General features: G+C 54.2%; 1 protein-coding gene across 12 annotated transcripts in view; it reads right to left on the bottom strand.

Moving 5' to 3' along the window:
• IQSEC3 (IQ motif and Sec7 domain ArfGEF 3) overlaps window positions 1–16225 on the bottom strand; it is a 92045-nt gene that overhangs the window by 16888 nt on the left and 58932 nt on the right. For all 12 annotated transcript variants that reach the window (XM_061418251.1, XM_061418248.1, XM_061418249.1 and 9 more), the window contains 3 exons: window positions 14290–14451; window positions 3218–3340; window positions 2484–2650 (listed from right to left, as the gene is read on the bottom strand). In XM_061418251.1, coding sequence (XP_061274235.1) covers window positions 2484–2650; window positions 3218–3340; window positions 14290–14451 — 452 coding nt within the window. The remainder of the gene's footprint in view (window positions 1–2483; window positions 2651–3217; window positions 3341–14289; window positions 14452–16225) is intronic.

Here is a 16225-nt window from a genome sequence, read left to right as displayed (position 1 = left end):
AGTGGAGAAGGGAGGGGGTCGGGGGGTCAGGGGCTGGAGCCAGAGAGGGGAAGCCCGCTACCTGAGTGACGCTCCCCAAGGGTGGCCTTGATTTGGCCCTGTCCCTGCTCCAAAGCCTTCAGTGGTTGGCTTCACATCCCTGCTGAATTAGAGATGACCTCCCTGGCCAGAGCACCTGCTGTATGAGGGCTCAGCACGTGTCCCAGCCCCACCTCCAGGTGCCCCACAGCCACAGTCTTGGCTCCTACCTCCCAGGCCTCCTCCTCATCTCTGATCACAGCCTCGGGCTCCTGCCTTTGCTCCTCCTAGCATCTCCCGCTCCGGCCCCACCATGAGGGCACTGCCCGTGTGCTGTCTTGTCTCTTTCAGGCCCTCCCCTCCCCTCCACAGGGAGCTCAGTGATTAGTTGTCAGATGGTGAGAAGATCCCCTCCTTGCTGGGAGCGCAGGGAGGGGTGGGACATTAAGTGAAGGAGAGCAGGGCAGCCCCCGCAGTGATGCAGTAACAAGACCACCACCCGTCTCCCACTTCATGGTAATGATCAGACTCTGGTGACAAAAAACACCAGCAGGAAGCACACCAACATGAAAACAACTTTCCCCGGGAGGGAGAAACAGAAGCAATAAACAAAATCTTCCTTCTACTTTTTCTAAATCTTCTTTTAACGATTATACACTCCTCTTTTCAAGAGGGGAAAATGAAAAATAAAACATCCTGGGCAAGTGCTCTCCAAGCAGTTTTCTTAAGTGTCGAGAGGACATTACACCTTCTATGAGTGACTCTCTGGATTGACCCCGTGTCTTCCACATCTGAGCTTGGTTCTGAGTTGGGCAGATGAACCAAGAAGCACCCCCCAGGGCCCCTGAAAGAAACCAGGCTGCGGCCAAGAGGAGCAGGGCAGGGGCTGAGCACACGGGGCTCCCAGGTAGAGATGGCAGGTTGCACACCTCTGCTCCTTCTGAACACCCCGGAAAAAGGAATCGGCAGAGACGGAGGAAGAGGCAGGGGCACCAGGGGACCTGAAAGTGGGTGAATGAGCACATGATCCGCAAACCTGGGAAAGTGGAAATGGAAACCAGCAGAGGGATTAGAAGGCTCAGAACCATCAAGGGCTCTGGAGCTGGCAGAGCCCTGGAGGTGAAGGTGGGCTCGAAATAGGAAGATCAGTTGAAAATTAGAATAAAAGGCAGTTAGACGTCCCCGCCCCTTCCTCCACTCCAAGCCTTCATTCTTTGGAAGGGATGAACCAGGAACTCTGGGCTGGTGGACCCCAAGCACAACCTGTTGGAGAAGGAAATGGCAAGGCACTCCAGTATTCTCACCTGGGAAATCCTGCAGACAGAGGAGCCGTGGGGGCTACGGTCCATGGGATTGCGAAGGGTCGGACACGACTGAGCAACTGACATTAAGCGCAACCAAGAGTGAGAGTCTGTGCTGAAAACCGGGGGATGGACCTGATGCCTGTGTATTAGGAGACCCCCGCGAGCCCACTTCCCACGCAGCTCTCAGTGCTGGCAGAGAGACTCACCCGCTCTGGGCCACAGATTAGACATTTCTCTTCTGAGGGATTAAGCATCCCAAGGGAAAATATCTAAAGATACTGCAGTCACTTCTCCCCGTGAAACAGCTTAATGAAATGTCGACACGAGAAAGCCCACCAGTCGGCAACCCCATGCACACTTGGAGCTTTAATCAGCCTTTAGTGGCTCACTGCTAAATGTGGATGGACAACCAAGTTTCATTCGCTGTGTATGGAAAGTCTCCAATACAAGAGAGGAAAAGTATGGGGAAAACTGAAAAAGGAACTTAGAAGAAAGCGAGGAGAAACCGAAACAAACAAGTGCAAACATGAGAAGATGTTGCATCTACGAAACAGGAACAAAAGGCTCTGAAGAGCAGCACTTAGCAGAAAAGAGTTCTTGAGAGTGAAAAAGATGACCGCAGAAATGAAAAGTTAAGCAGGAGATCTGAAAGAGAAAGCTGAGGGCCCTCTTCAAGAAAGTCAAACAAGAAGACAAAGATGGCAGACAGAAAGTTGCCGTCAGAGGCTCAGACTGGGAGGTCTAACATCTGGAACACAGGAGTTCCAGAAACAGAGTCCAGAGAAAAAGGAGAGGGGAAATGATTAGATGCAATATTTCGGAGGCATGTGTTTCTAGACTATTAGTAAAAGGAAGAAACTAGTTCCCAGCACAATGGGTGAAGAAAGAGCCAAAGAAGGCACACGATGATGAAACTCAGAACACGAAGGACTCCCCCGATGCCCGGCATGCTAGCAACCTCCTGGGCCCAGACAGCAGTTCCAGTGCCCTTGACCACCAGGGGTGACAGCCTTCCGTGTGGGTCTGAGACTCCCGGAACGACTCTGAGCAGGTTCTGGATCAGTTGAAAATTAGAATAAAAGGCAGTTAGACATCCCCGCCCCTTCCTCCACTCCAAGCCTTCATTCTTTGGAAGGGATGAATCTCCACTGCCTCCCCTACCTCGCAGGTTCCGGATGAAGTCCTCCAGCATCATCTTGCGGTCGGGCTTGATGTTGGGGCTGTACATGTCGGTGTTGAGCAGGATGATGGCGAAGGCCAGGATGAAGATGGTGTCCGGGTTGTGGAACTGCTGCACCACCTCGGGGTTGCACATGCAGTAGCGCTGGCTGCGGTGGGGACACGCGTGGGGCATGCGGTGGGGACACGTGTGGGGCATGCAGTGGGGACACGCGTGGGGCGTGAGGGCCCTGCCTTCCCCACACTCTGGAGAGGGGGGCACTTGGGAACATGTCCGGTTTTCTGAGTGTGGGCTTAGGCCCAGGGGGGCTCCCCATCTCCACTCTTTGGCCCCCATTCCCACCGAGGGGACAGGGCAGGTGTCACGCACCCAAAGACCCCAGACACCCCCTCCCCAACAGTACCAGCCTCAGACTGATGCTCAGTAAAAACCCGCTGGTTGATGGGGACACATGAAGTGCCACCAGGCCACCTGGAGGCCAGATGCTGGTCCAGCTCAGAGAGCCGCAGAGGTCTGCCTGCTTCTTTCCTCCCCTCCTGCCCCCCTCCCACCCTCCCCCGCCCAAACCCCAACCAGCCCTCTAGGGACTCCTGTCCTCAGCTCACAGCCCGGGCTGCTTCCTCCATTCCCTGGGCGTGTGGGGGACTCCTGCCCCCGGCTGGCAGCCCCCTACTTCCCCCACGCCCAGCGTATGTGAGGGCTGGGGAGGACCCACCTGAAGGCCTCTATGAGCCGCTCCACCTTCTGGGCCTCACCCTGCACGCGGATATGGGCCTGGAACTTGCGCAGGGCCTCGTCCAGCTCCATGGCAGAGAAGTCCATCTCGTCCACCACGCAGCTGAGGCCGGGAGGGGAGAGGGCCGTGAGGGCAGTGGCCAGACCTCCCTCCACCAGCCAGAGCTGGGAAGGGGGGCAAAGCCCCCCTGCTGGCCAGACAACCCCTCCCTGAAGGAAAGCGAGACTTGGGGGTCTGAGACCAACCAGGAGGGACTTACCCATGCCAGGGTCTCCTGCCATAGCCCAGGAGGACCTCCTCACCCTGCCTCCCCTCCCAGACAGCCCTGCAAGGTGCTGGCTGAGGGTCCTCCTCCCACTGCCAGAACCTGGGGCCCAGGGCGGCAGCCGGCAGTCCAAGGCTTCTGGCTAAGAGGATGCTGAGCCCAGACCTCCCGCCTCCAAATTCCAGGGCCTCTCCTCTCAGCCCCTGAGCATCCAGAAGTCAGAGATTTAAAAGGTGAACACAGTTTCCTCTCCTGTCCTCTCCAAGGCCTGTCAGGGGCCTGGCTTTCTCCCCACTTTCCGTTCCATTTGGGAGTCTCCTCTTACACAACTCCTCCAGTGTCTGAGCGTTTGTAGCCGAGCAGACTGCCCACCCCCAAGCAAGTGACAGGCCAGCTTAACCTCCTGGCCCCCAGTGCATCTGGCCTTGCCCTCCTGGGGCACCCTGTCCCCAGGATCATGAGCATTGGGGCAGGAATCTGGGCCCCACAGAGCAGCAGGCTTGACGCCCCCGAGGGCCACAGAGGCTCCCGCGTGGAGCTGACGTGTCCTTTTCTGCACACACGTGCCGCTCCGCTTTTCTCCGTCCTGGTCACCCCACACCCGCCCCATGCTGCCCTCTCCTGGTTCCCACAGGATGCAGAGAGTGGGGGGGTTTTCCTGAACACAGGGGAAAGAAGTAGAAGGGTACCATCAGAGGATTGACAAATCCAGTTTGTTTGACGATGGTTTCTCTGGTGTTGGGGGAAAATGAAGGTACAGGGAAGGGCAGGAGCAATAGAGAAGCAGGGGCCGTCAGGATGCACCTGCAGAGGGCCAGGCGAGAGACGGGGCTAAATCGGAACAAATCGAATGGACCCGAACGGACCAGGCCAGCTCAGAATCTGAGAGACATCCTAAAGGAAGAACTTGGGGGGACGAGGATTCATTTGGTTGATCGACAGGGTTCATAAGAGGCCACGTTAAATAACAGTGCTACTACGCACAGAGGAGACTGCTGAGGGCGGGAGTCAGTCCCTGGGCAGCCTTCACCAGGCCACAGGCTGTGTTAGCAACTCTTGCAGGAAAGTGAGGGTGTACATCTTTTATGTTTTACCAAGTATTTAATATTTTAAGTTGGCCTGAGTAAATATTTGATAATGTCTGGTTTGAGGAACTCTTCAGATAAAATGTCCCCACACCCAGCATCTCTCTCTTCTCAAAGCTGAAAGTATAAACGTGTTTATTTAGTATAACCTGGACAAAGTACTCCGGTAGGTCTGAAGCAAAGACCAAGCATTCTGAATTCTCAGCAGCCCAGGAGGCTCTTCCTGAGATTGGCCGCCTCTGTTCCCGCCCACTCTGGTCAGCAGGCCCTGGGGCCTCTCACTGCCTCAGGGCTCCGCCCACCTCTCTCCTCCCCACGGCCTCTGCTGAGGGTCAGGGCCTCAGCATCACACCACAGCTGTGACTTCAGTAACCTCTAGACCAGCCTCCTTGCCTCCAAACCATCTTCCGGAAGAACACTTCCAGGACATCCGCGGCCCTGTCACTCATTCCTCTGCTTATAATTTTTCCAAGGCTTCCCACACCCCCTGTATGAAACCCGAGTTCCCTGGCAAAGCACGGCCCTGGTTGCTCCCAGTCGCCCCTGCCCCTGCGGCATCCTGGTTCTGTCCTGCAGCCTTGCTCTCCATCATTGCATGCTCATTCACCCAGGCTGCTCCTTTGTCCTGCAGCCCACCCCCGACCTCCGGGTCTGCGTCTAGATGTCCATCTCTCGGAGAGTCTTCCTCGACCTCCGTGGTTCCTCTGCTGTGTCTCCCACCAGGCCACATGCTTCCAGATCCCCAGAGTCGATTTCTGCATTCCTAGCGGATATCTGAACTCAATAAACATTCCTGGGGTGGATGAATGAGTGAATGACAGGACCAACCTGGAGAACGACTGGGGCCATGAGCTGGAGAAGGGGTCGTCTGGAGAAGGAGCCCTGTGGCTGGGGCCTTGACCTGGTGGCCCAAATCAGCTGGACCTGACCTCTGGACACAGCTGCCAAGGGAAGGGACAGTGGATTCCAGACCGTGGGCAGTGAGGCAGCGTGGGGTGCACACACTTCCCATTGTTCGGCTGCCTTTGCAGGCCAGGGAGTGATGAGAACTCGGCCAGCTGGCCCTGATGAGGCTGCTCCCGGGGAGATGTCTGGACCTGCCTGGCGAGATGCTGCTAACAGGGGGTAATCCCGGTGGTGCTCCCACTTGGGTCGGGGGAAGCGGGGGAGGTGCCCTCCTTCCTGTGAGTTTCTGCAGAGATGTGGCAAGCCCCTTGCAAGGGCTGGGGAAGCATAAACACAGATGCTCCCTGCATCTATATAAACACGTACAACCTTGCATAAAATTGCTCATTAGCACTGATCCATGCATGGCGTCAGTCTGTGTTGCAGGAAAACGAAGCATCGTACACAACTGTGATCAAAATGAATGTTGTCATCTCCACTTTTTTTTTTTTTTTGAACGATAGCAAGACAGTGTCTGGCAGACAAAGGCACTGGATGAGAGCTGAAAATAGGTGATGATGGCAGCAGGGATTTTTAATTGGCCAGAAGAGACCATGAAGACCTGGAAGCTGAGGCTCGGGCCAAGGCTGGGAGGGGTGTGTGCGCTGCCCACGTGGGACTCTGCTCCAGGCAGAGCCGGGCCAGTTTCAAGATTAGGATGGAAAATGAAACCACCCACCACCACGAGCTGAAGGAACCCGGGTGTTATTTCTGCAGTTCTTGTATCATACAATTCAATTAAAAATATCCCCATCCGCCACAGAGTTATTTTCGTTAGTCAGAACTCATAACATGCCTAACAAAGGTCAGGGCCTTCCACAAAAGGGTGGCGTGGCTAACAAAACAAAGCTGGAGGAGGCTGACATAGGAGGGCCTGCCGGGGTCCCTGGTGACGACAGAGCAACGAAGGAAATCCCGTTTGAGGGCCTCAGAGGGGATGGCTGCCGACGCGCCTTGAACCTGCCCACAAATCGGGAGTTGGTGAGGAGGCTGAGGCCACTTTCCTTTCGCTGGGCTGGCAGCCCCACCTGGTGGTTTTCAAACTGGAGGGCTCACCAGAACCACCTTGCAGGCTGATCAGCAAGCAGGAGGCCGGGCACCACCCCCGGGTTTCTGGTTCCGGGGCTCTGGGCTACAGTCTGAGAATTGACATTGCTAACAAGTTCTCAGGGGCTGCTGCTGTTCGAGACCCATGCTCTATGCCGATGACAGGGCTGGGTCAGGGGGATCAGGCCCTTGGTGTCAGGCAACCTTGGATTTGAATCTTAGGCTTCCCTGGTAGCTCAGTTGGTAAAGAATCCATCTGCAATGCTAGAGATCCCAGTTCAATTCCTGGGTCGGGAAGATCCCCTGGAGAAGGGATACGCTACCCACTCCAGTCTTCTTGGGCTTCCCTTGTGGCTCAGCTGGTAAAGAATCTGCCTGCAATTCGGGAGACCTGGGTTCAGTCCCTTAGTCGGGAAGATCCCCTTGAGGAGGGCATAGCAACCCAGTCCAGTATTCTTGCCTGGAGAATCCCCATGGACAGAGGAGCCTGGTAGGCTATAGTCCAAGGGGTCACAAAGAGTTGGATACTACTGAGCAAATTTCACTTCACTTCACTTCTACCATATAACTATTAGGTTCTAGTCACTTAGCCTCACTGGGCCTCATTTTTCTCATCTCTAGAATGGAGCTGACCCTGTAATCCCTGTTACAGGTAATCCCTGTAACCTACCAGTGGGCAGGTGGGGTTATGGGTTTTAGAAGAGACGATGTATATAAAGCTCTCAGTTATAACAGAGTATAAGAAACAAAGAGTTCCCAACTTGCAGTTGCCAAGGGGTGGGGGAGGGAGGGATAGACTGGGAGTTCAGGGTTGGTAGTCACGACTATTACATTTAGAATGGATAACCAACAAAGTCCTACTGAATAGCACAGGGAATTATACTCAATATCCCATGACAAACCATAATGGAAAAGAATATATAAAAGAATGTCTATATTACTGAGTCACTTTGCTGTACAGCAAAGATTGGTACAACATTGTAAATCAACTATACTTCAATAAAAATATACATGTGTGTGTATGTGTTTAGTTGCTCAGTCGTATCCGGCTCTCTGTGACCCCATGGACTGTAGCCCGCCAGGCTCCTCTGTCCATGGGATTTCCCAGGCAAGAATACTGGAGTGGGTTGCCATGCCCTCCTCCAGGGGATCTTCTCAACCCAGGGGTCGAACCCAGGTCTCCCCCATAGCAGGCAGTTTCTTTGCCATCTGAGCCACCAGGGAAGCCTATATATGTATATATACATCTGGTGACTCAGACGGTTTATGTATATAAACACAAATACATTTTTAAAAAGGAAATGAGAGTTCTCGTTAGGGACCAAATCAGAGCTGATGTGCCTGGTGGTTAAGCAGATCTGAAGTTTCTACTAGCAGAGCTATAAACACCCTTGCCATCATCACCAATTAACTCTGCCTGAAAGTCCATCACCAGATCCATCAACTGTTTACAACATAGTCCGTCAGACAGAGGAAACCAAGTCAGCTCAGGCCAATGGAGGTTTGTGGACCAGTTCCTCAGCTCTGCTTTCTTCCTAGATGAGAGGGCCAGGGCCAGCAAATAAAGGTGCATCGGGGATGGGAGGGGCTTCTCAGGGGCGCTAGTGGTAAAGAACCCACCTGCCAATGCAGGAGGCACAAGAGATGTGGGTTTGATTCAGGGTCTGGAAGATCCCCTGGAAGAGAGCATGGCAACCCACTCCAGTGTTCTTGCCTGGAGAACACCATGCACAGAGGATCTGGCAGGCTACAGTCCACGGGGTCACATGGAGTTGAACACATGAGCGACTTAGCACATACACGGGCAGAGCACCTGATTTTGGTCGGGGCACTAGACGTTTCTTCTCTCAGCCCTCAGCTCCTGTCCAGGGAAAATGAGGGGGCTGGACTAACTGACCGTCCAAGGTGTTTCTCAGCACCACCACTCACAACTGGGGTCTGACATGCGTGGTAGAGACATCTGGACCAGATGCCTGTTGGGATGAAGCAGAAGGCAGGAAGGTGCAGAGCTAAGGGCTCGGGCTGTGGACCATTCTGCCCGGCTTCAGATCTCAGCAGCTGCTCAGCTTTGTGGGCAAGCAACCCACCTTCTCTGGTTCCTTCACTGGGTGCAGACTCCAGCATTCGCTTCACAGCGCTGCTGGGAAGAAAAAACGTGGCTCTGCATATAAGGCTCTTGGAACCATGCCTGCTGGCACATGATATACACTTGGCACATGTGAGCTGCCCACTCACTCACAGACGGCCCTCCCGAGAAACCCTAGGATGCCCTTCCAGGAAGTCCCCTTGCACTGAGCGGCCAGTGTCAGCCACCCCTGAGTTATCACACAGGATTGAGAGAGACCCCTCCAGAGCTAGGACCAGAGGGCTCAGGAAAGGAGTTGGCGCTGGGTTTATTTACTTTGGTATAAAAGCCCAATCTCCATGTACCCATGACCAAGCCAAAGGGAGTCTCAACTCTGGACGTGGAGTTCATCCCACTCTTGAACTTGGAGTTCCAGAGTTCCAGAGTCTCCATGTACAGGAGTGAGTGATTCTGAAATGCCAGTGACTGTTAACTGTTAAGGAGAATCTCTCATCCGTGTGTGTGCGTGTGTGTGTGTGTGTGTGTGTGTGTGTATGTGTGTAGGCAAGGGTGGAGGAAAGGGCACTGGAGAGGTGAGGGCTCAAGGTCATAAAACCCCAAGACACCCCTGTTAGAAGAGACCTTCTCCTTCCATCCCTCTGAGTGGGGGCAGCACCAAGTTTTCAGAGCCGCGCAAAGCCGCCTATCCGTGTCTGCCCCTGGCCTCTCTCCATCCCCCTCTAGACCCACCAGGGTGGGCATGGGTGCCAGCCTGCTCTCCCCTCGCCTGTGGATCTCCTCAGGAGCAAGACAACCCCCATCAGAAGCTACATACAGACAACGCCCAGGACCTTCTGGAGTCAGCCCTTCCCAGCGAAGAGAGGCCAGCGCCTTCCAGCCTGTTGAGTTTGACAGACAATCTGTCTTCATTTCTGAGTGTCCCCAAGAAGAACAAATCTGTTACACGCTGGCCAACACATTTCCACGGAAATGAAATAATGAAATCTGACTGAAACGTCCTACTCCAGTATCTAACAGAGAATGGAGCAGGCGCGGTGCAAGAAGGAATCCCCCGGGGAAACTTTTTCTCCCACCCTGCCCCCCGGGACTGCTCAACCCCCATACTGCTCCCCCTGCATCTCCGTGGGAAGGACAGATGCCGTCCACGTGCACAGCGATCACGCGGGCCAGGAGGGAGGCCGCGGAGAACCCACACGCAACAGCCCCCAATCCGCTGGCCTTCAAACCTGCTGAAGCGAACACTTCAGGAAGGAAATAGAGCAGAGCCAAATTTCCCAGCCATGTGAAAACGGAGAGGGAAGCACTTTCAGCCCCCCAAGAATTCCGACCCCCACTGCCCTCCGGGTCCCACTGCCCTTCCTCCTCAACACCAGAGGGGGGCTTCCTCCAGGCTCGGGGTGGCCCCTCCCTTCCCCAGCCGTGGTACTGAGACCTGCCCTGAGGAGTCTGAGTTTCCCTGTGTTAGGGGAGGGGCCGTGGGGGAGTAGGGGTCGAGGAGGTCTAATGCCCTGGGCTTCTTTTTATGCCCTGTGGTTTTAAATAGAAAATACAGTAACAGAAATAGCTGACATTTTAAAAGAATTTACTAAGCATCAGGCACCAAGTTAAGCACTTCATATCCATTTTAAAATTTAATTCATATGACTGGTTCTATTATCCCCATTTGACAAATGACAAACTTGAGGCTGGTTTTTCCTAAAAAAAAAAAAAAAGAGAGAGAGAGAGCCAAAAACCAAAGCCTTCCCAGGTAAACACGGGAATGGACATGGCCCTCTGAGCTCAGAATGCCTTCTATTATTATTCAGTAAAGCCTGGTTGGACACATTCCTTCTTGGAATGGGGCTTCCATAGACTAGCACAGAAAGGGATGAAAAGAAAGGTCAGCTTTTAACAGCACCAAGGGCCTAATTCTGGAGGCAAATATCAGCACCTCTGTGATGCTCAAATGCAGATCAGCGTCAGGGGCAGATTCTATCTGGTACGGCCCCTCCTCTCACCCTGTCTGCCCTCCTCCCAGGCCCTCTGCCTCACCGCCTCTCCCTTTCCTGTCTGGCTGTATCTTGGAGAGTGCGGTGGCTTGGGCTGTCTCAGTCTCCAAAGGGAGGGGTGATTTATGTCTTTTATTCAGCAAACAGCTTTGTACGGAATGGATGCGATGGGCTGAATGTCACGGGTGGGGGCAGGGAGCAGTGCGGAATCCCAGTGAAGCCTTCCCGGCCAGGACAAAACCAAAATGGCACTGGGTGGGGAGAAAGAAGGGGCAGGGGATGCTGGCTTGAGCAGCAGGGAGATGCCAGAACTCCCCGTGCCTGGCTGCCCCGCCACTGCCTGCCTCTTCCTGCCTCTCTGTCCTCTCCGGGCACTTCGCAGGGGACAAACCAGGCATCTGGGTGATGCAGACTTGGGGGAGGAGCTGCCACGTGCAGGCTGAATGTGCCAGGGCCTTGGAGCCCAGGGCCTGCGTGGCTGCAGAACAAAGCACGTGAGGTGGGGGGCATTCACTGGGGCAGAATCTGGGCTCGGCTCTGCTCTCCATCCTCCCCAAGCCTACAGTGCCCACTGGAGGCTCCTGGGCCCCTCGCCTCTCTTTCCACATCCCTTCTCTCATCTCTCCCTGTTGACCCCTGGGTCTGTATCTTCTCTGAAGCCATTCCTGTTCCTTCCCCTTTCTATACACACACACACACACACACACACATACATACACACATGGGATACCCAGCTCAGCCCTGGTTCCCTACATACAGTAGGCACTCAATATTTGGTGAATGAGTGGTGAATGGCCATCCTGTTCCCCTGAGTGCCCCTCTGGGTGGCTGTGGCATGGTGACAAAGCACACTTTAGGGCAGAAGATTTTGCATGATGACAAGGTGTTACAAGCGCACTAAGGATTGGGGGAAATGATAGATTCACCGGCAGTGCTTGGAGGGACCCGAACTCACACAGCCCAGCCCACTCTCTTTGCAGGTGAGGAAGCTGAGGCCTGGAGCAGAAGTGACATGCAAAAGCTCTAGAGCCTGTTCGAAGCAGAGCAGGAGTCAGAGCTGGCCTCTCAGGTCCAGCCACTTCTCTCTCCCCACTGCCCCATCATCTAAGCCTGAGCCCATCCAGCCGCCAGCCCAGTCTCCAGCCCTGTGCTCCTCCCGCATAGCAGCTGGTCTGAGTCTCCAGCCCACGCACTTGGTCTCCCGGGGAGGATGGGCAATTAAGTTTTCCATGTGCTGCTCAGCACAACCTGGGCTGGAGAAAAACCATGTGTTCCCTGAAGTGCAGGCCGGGGATGCTGGGGTAGGGGGGGAGGGGGATGGGAAGCAGGTTGGAATTCTGGGGCCAGGCCGCATGAGAACTGGAAAAGTGGAAGAGAGCAGACGAGGCAGTCAGGGCCTGGAAGTGAAGCTGCCACCGCTGCCCCAGAGTAGAGGAACAAAGCCGGGTCGCCCCCCGGATCGTGGGGCAGCTGGAAAGAATGAAGCCATCAGATGTAGCAGCTCCACTTGCTCATCGGTGGAAAGGGGACAAAGGCAAATGAAAAGGCTGGAGAGATGAACCAGAAGAAAAATAGGAGCGGAAAGTGACAGGAACTGGCTCTTTCTCCTCTTGCGCAGTTCCTCAAAGCGTCCCCTGAGGGGGAAGGGAAGCACGTGCATTTGTGGGTTTGGGCACCAGGAGGGACAACCAACTGTCCAAAGCCACTGAGTCAGAGACAGGAGAGGGCCATCAGGGATCTCAAGGTCCCTCAGATGGGTCCCACTTCCCTCTCTTCTGACTGCACTCAGGTAACAACTACCCCATCATGGATTTAGGAAGGTGAAAGGGATTCCTAAGGACAGCTGACCTCCCCTGGTAGCCCAACCCCTCCACTCTCTGGGTATGGAAACACAGGCCATGGCTGGAGGGCAGGGGCTGTCCCAAGACACAGCACCAAGGCTGTTCCACAAACAGAAGGCAAGTCGGGACTTCCCTGGGGGTCCAGTGGCTAAGACTCGGAGCCCCCAGTGCAGAGAGCCAGGGTTCGACTAGATTCCATATGCTGCAACTAAGAGTTCACATGAAATGAAGTGAAGTGAAAGTCGCTCACTTGTGTCCGACTTTTTGCAACCCCATGGACTATACATACATAGAATTCTCCAGGCCAGAATACTGGAGTGGATAGCCTTTCCCTTCTCCAGGGGATCTTCCCAAGTCAGGGATCGAACCCAGGTCTACTGCATTGCAGGCAGATTCTTTACCAGCTGAGCCACCAGGGAAGCCCAAGAGTTCTCATGCCAAAACTAAAGATCTTGCATGCCACGACTAAGATCCAGCACAGCCAAATAAATAAGTGTTTCTAAAAAAATAAAAAGAAGAAGCATGTCTCTAGCTCCCACCCCAGGGATACTGACAGTGACCCTCTTGCTTCTAAACCTGGAGCAGGAGCCCTAGCCCTCTGTGGTGGGCCTTTGCTGCTCCGAGCGCAAGTACAGAAGGAGGGGGTTCTCCCAGGACCCCTGGGGAAACACTTCTGCTGAGTGTGCTCAAGGACAAGGAGGTGGGAGAGAAGTGGGGAGGGCTCCCTACAGAGGGGTGACTTTGGAGAGAAAGTGAGCTCAGGGAGCCAGCAGGAGAGAGGAGGAACATGGAGAGAGTCAGGAGGGGAGGTAGGGGTCCGGGGCAGACTTCACAGGGCCTCACCCCCTCTTTGGAGAGGCAAGGTGACTCCAAGGTCTGCTCCTGAGCCCCAGGGAATCTGCCCCTTCCATGAGGCTCACCTACTTACCCACAGCATCACACCCATGAAGTTGAGCTCAAACCAAGGCAGCCCCCTCGCTCTCCCTCCCCCTAAATACCTCATCTATTGGGCTTTAAAATGATTTTTTGATTGTGTGATCTTGGTGATCAATCTATCTTTACGCAATCTTAGTTTCTGGTGGCTCAGTGGTAAAGAATCTGCCTGCCAAGCAGAAGACGTTGGTTCGATCCCTGGTTTGGGAAGATCCCCTGGAGAAGAAAATGACAACCCACTCCAGTATTCTTGCCTGGAAAATCCCATGGACAGAGGAGGCTGGCAGGCTACAGTCCGTGGGATCTCAAAAGAGTTGGGCCTGACTTAGCGACTACACAACATCAAACGTACTTTCTGGCTCTAAAAACCCTAACCCCTTCCTTTCCTGCCTCATGGTTCCTCCACGATATGAAGCGGATGCTCAGGGGCTGGGGGACTGGACAGGCAGCAGGTGATGCTGAGGGGTCAGTCCCCCAGGAGGAGATGGCCCCAGCACTGACACAGCCCTCTTCCAGTTTCACTCTCTTGCCTTTTGGTCTCCCTGGACTACTTCTGTGCTAGCCCCACCCCCAGCCCCATCCTCATCCCCAGTGCCTGTGGGAGGAGCACCCTGGCTCAGTAAGTGGCAGAATAACTGGAGAGGAAGCAGGTTATTGGCTAAGGATCATGGGGCGCCTGGCTCTTTTGACCAATCAGGAAGCCCCTAGGACTGGAGCCAGGACTTCTGGGAATCCACCCAGATTTCAGAGGTCCTGTCTTGCCCTGTGTCCTTCCCTAGCTGAGGTCCCAGGCCATCCAGGAGATCCTGGAGTGTAGGGTGGGCTAGGAGGGCGGGGCAGAGCCCGGAGGCGGGCACTCACTCGAGCACATCGCGGTTGAACTGCTTCTTGCTGTTGCCCAGGAACTCCCCGATCATCTGGCGGCTCAGGCCCTTACGCTGGAGCAGGAAATGGGCCACTCCAATGGGGGTGTCGGGGATGAAGCCTCGAGAGATCAAGAACTGGATGCCCTTGTCTGGGTTTCTGGGGTGGGGTGGGGAAAAGAAGTAGAGAGTGAGGCAAGACAATCCGTGACTCCTTTCCTCCCTTTCTTCCAGCCCAGGGAACCCACAGAAGTGCCCGGAGGTCCCCAGGTGGAATTCCCAGGAAATGCCACTATTCCTTCTGCTGCAGAGGGCCTCCCTTTCTGAAGGCTCTCTTCGCGCATGCTTCTGAACTCCCCACCCAGGACAGACGATGGTGCGGGGCTGGGGAGGGCTGGTCAAAGTGGGCTCCAGAGCAGGTGGAGGGGCATCCTTTCTGTCTTCAAGCCTCAGTCCCACTGGATCCGATCTTCAGGCCCCCAAGCCCTCCTCCCACCTGTATCCTGCTTTCTCTACTCAGGATCCACGCTGGAACCGGGAGGAGGGTGGACTGGGACACAGAGGTGGGATCTCTTACCACATCCCTCTTCCCTGTGCATTGTAGACACAAGAAAGACCCTGCTCCCCAGGGATTACTTTCCCAGGCTGGAGTCTCTGTGCGTGGGTGTGGGTGTGGGTGTGGGTGCTGGAATTTAAGGTAAATGTGCTCCCAGCCTGGTTTGCAAATCCCTGCTGCTCCCTGAGCTGGGTCTTACTGGTCCAGGAGAAGATAAGGACAGAAATAGAGGGTAAGCCTTTAGACCCGTTTATAGCAGGCTGACATTTTCAGGACAACCAAGCATGTGACTGTTTTTCTAGCAACTCACGTTTATTGAATTTTACAAAAGTATCAGCCCACGACATACTGAGTAAAAACCCAAGCTGATCCTTCAGTACACATCATTTGAGAAGCACTGCCTAGCTGGGTCCAGGCATCTGTGTGGGCCTGGGGAGGCAGGGCTGAGGCTACCCTCATCCCGGTGGCTTCCTGATATAGAAGAAAGAGCACTGGGCTGGGAATCAGGCAGATATGACTTCACCCAGCTATTCCACTTACTAGCAGCTTCACAGCGCTCAGCTCACCTCACTGTGCGAGCCCTATTCCTGTTCTATAAAATGGCATAATAATGCTCTGTCTAAAAATTTTAAGTTTGCAAACATTTACCTCAGGCAAGCTACTGAATATAAGCTTGAGGCCAGAGGATGTGTGTTGCTCATCTATGTGGTTTCTGGACTGAGCACTCCAAAAATCGTCGCGGAATGAGTAAACGAACACATAGGTGAATGGTTTCTGCTTAGTCCTCACTGATTAGTGGGAGAGATGCTGTGTTTTCTGGTTCAGGTCTATGAAGGAAGGGGTGAGTGAGGGTGGAGATGCATAGGTATGCTTGAAATCTCCCTAGGACGGGTGTGTGCGTTTCCTCTGCTTGCCACCAGCTGTATACCTCTTGGTAGCAAGGAAAGTCTGGCTGGAGGCTCTGAGCTACCGCGGTCATTCATCTCTGTGTCCACACCCCTGCTCTCTTCTGCTCCACTTCCACTTGCATCACACTCCCCGCCTGGCCCCCACCACCCCTCTCCTGTTCCTTGCACTAGGTCTCTGCTCCCCTGACCTTTCCTCTTTTCATCACTGTCTCTCTTCTCCCATCATCAATCCCATGGGGCTGATGTTCCCCGTTTTCCCCAACTTCATGTCCCACCTGAGGGATTCGTGCTCCATCCTTGCATTATTTACCTAACGCTGCATTTTCTTGTAAATATCTCACTTTTCAAAGCCTTGCTTCTTCCAGCAGTACTAGTGGTTAAAGCATAGGTTTGAGGTGTTTTAGCCCTAGTCCTTAAAGTAAATTCATACCAATTAAAAATAAAATGTGTGTCCCCACACAGTATCTCAA

This window comes from Bos javanicus, chromosome 5 (genome assembly GCF_032452875.1).
Source record: "Bos javanicus breed banteng chromosome 5, ARS-OSU_banteng_1.0, whole genome shotgun sequence".
Taxonomy (NCBI): Eukaryota; Metazoa; Chordata; class Mammalia; order Artiodactyla; family Bovidae; genus Bos; species Bos javanicus.
Note: the sequence above shows the minus strand (reverse complement) of the source record. Positions and strands in the feature narration are given on the sequence as shown.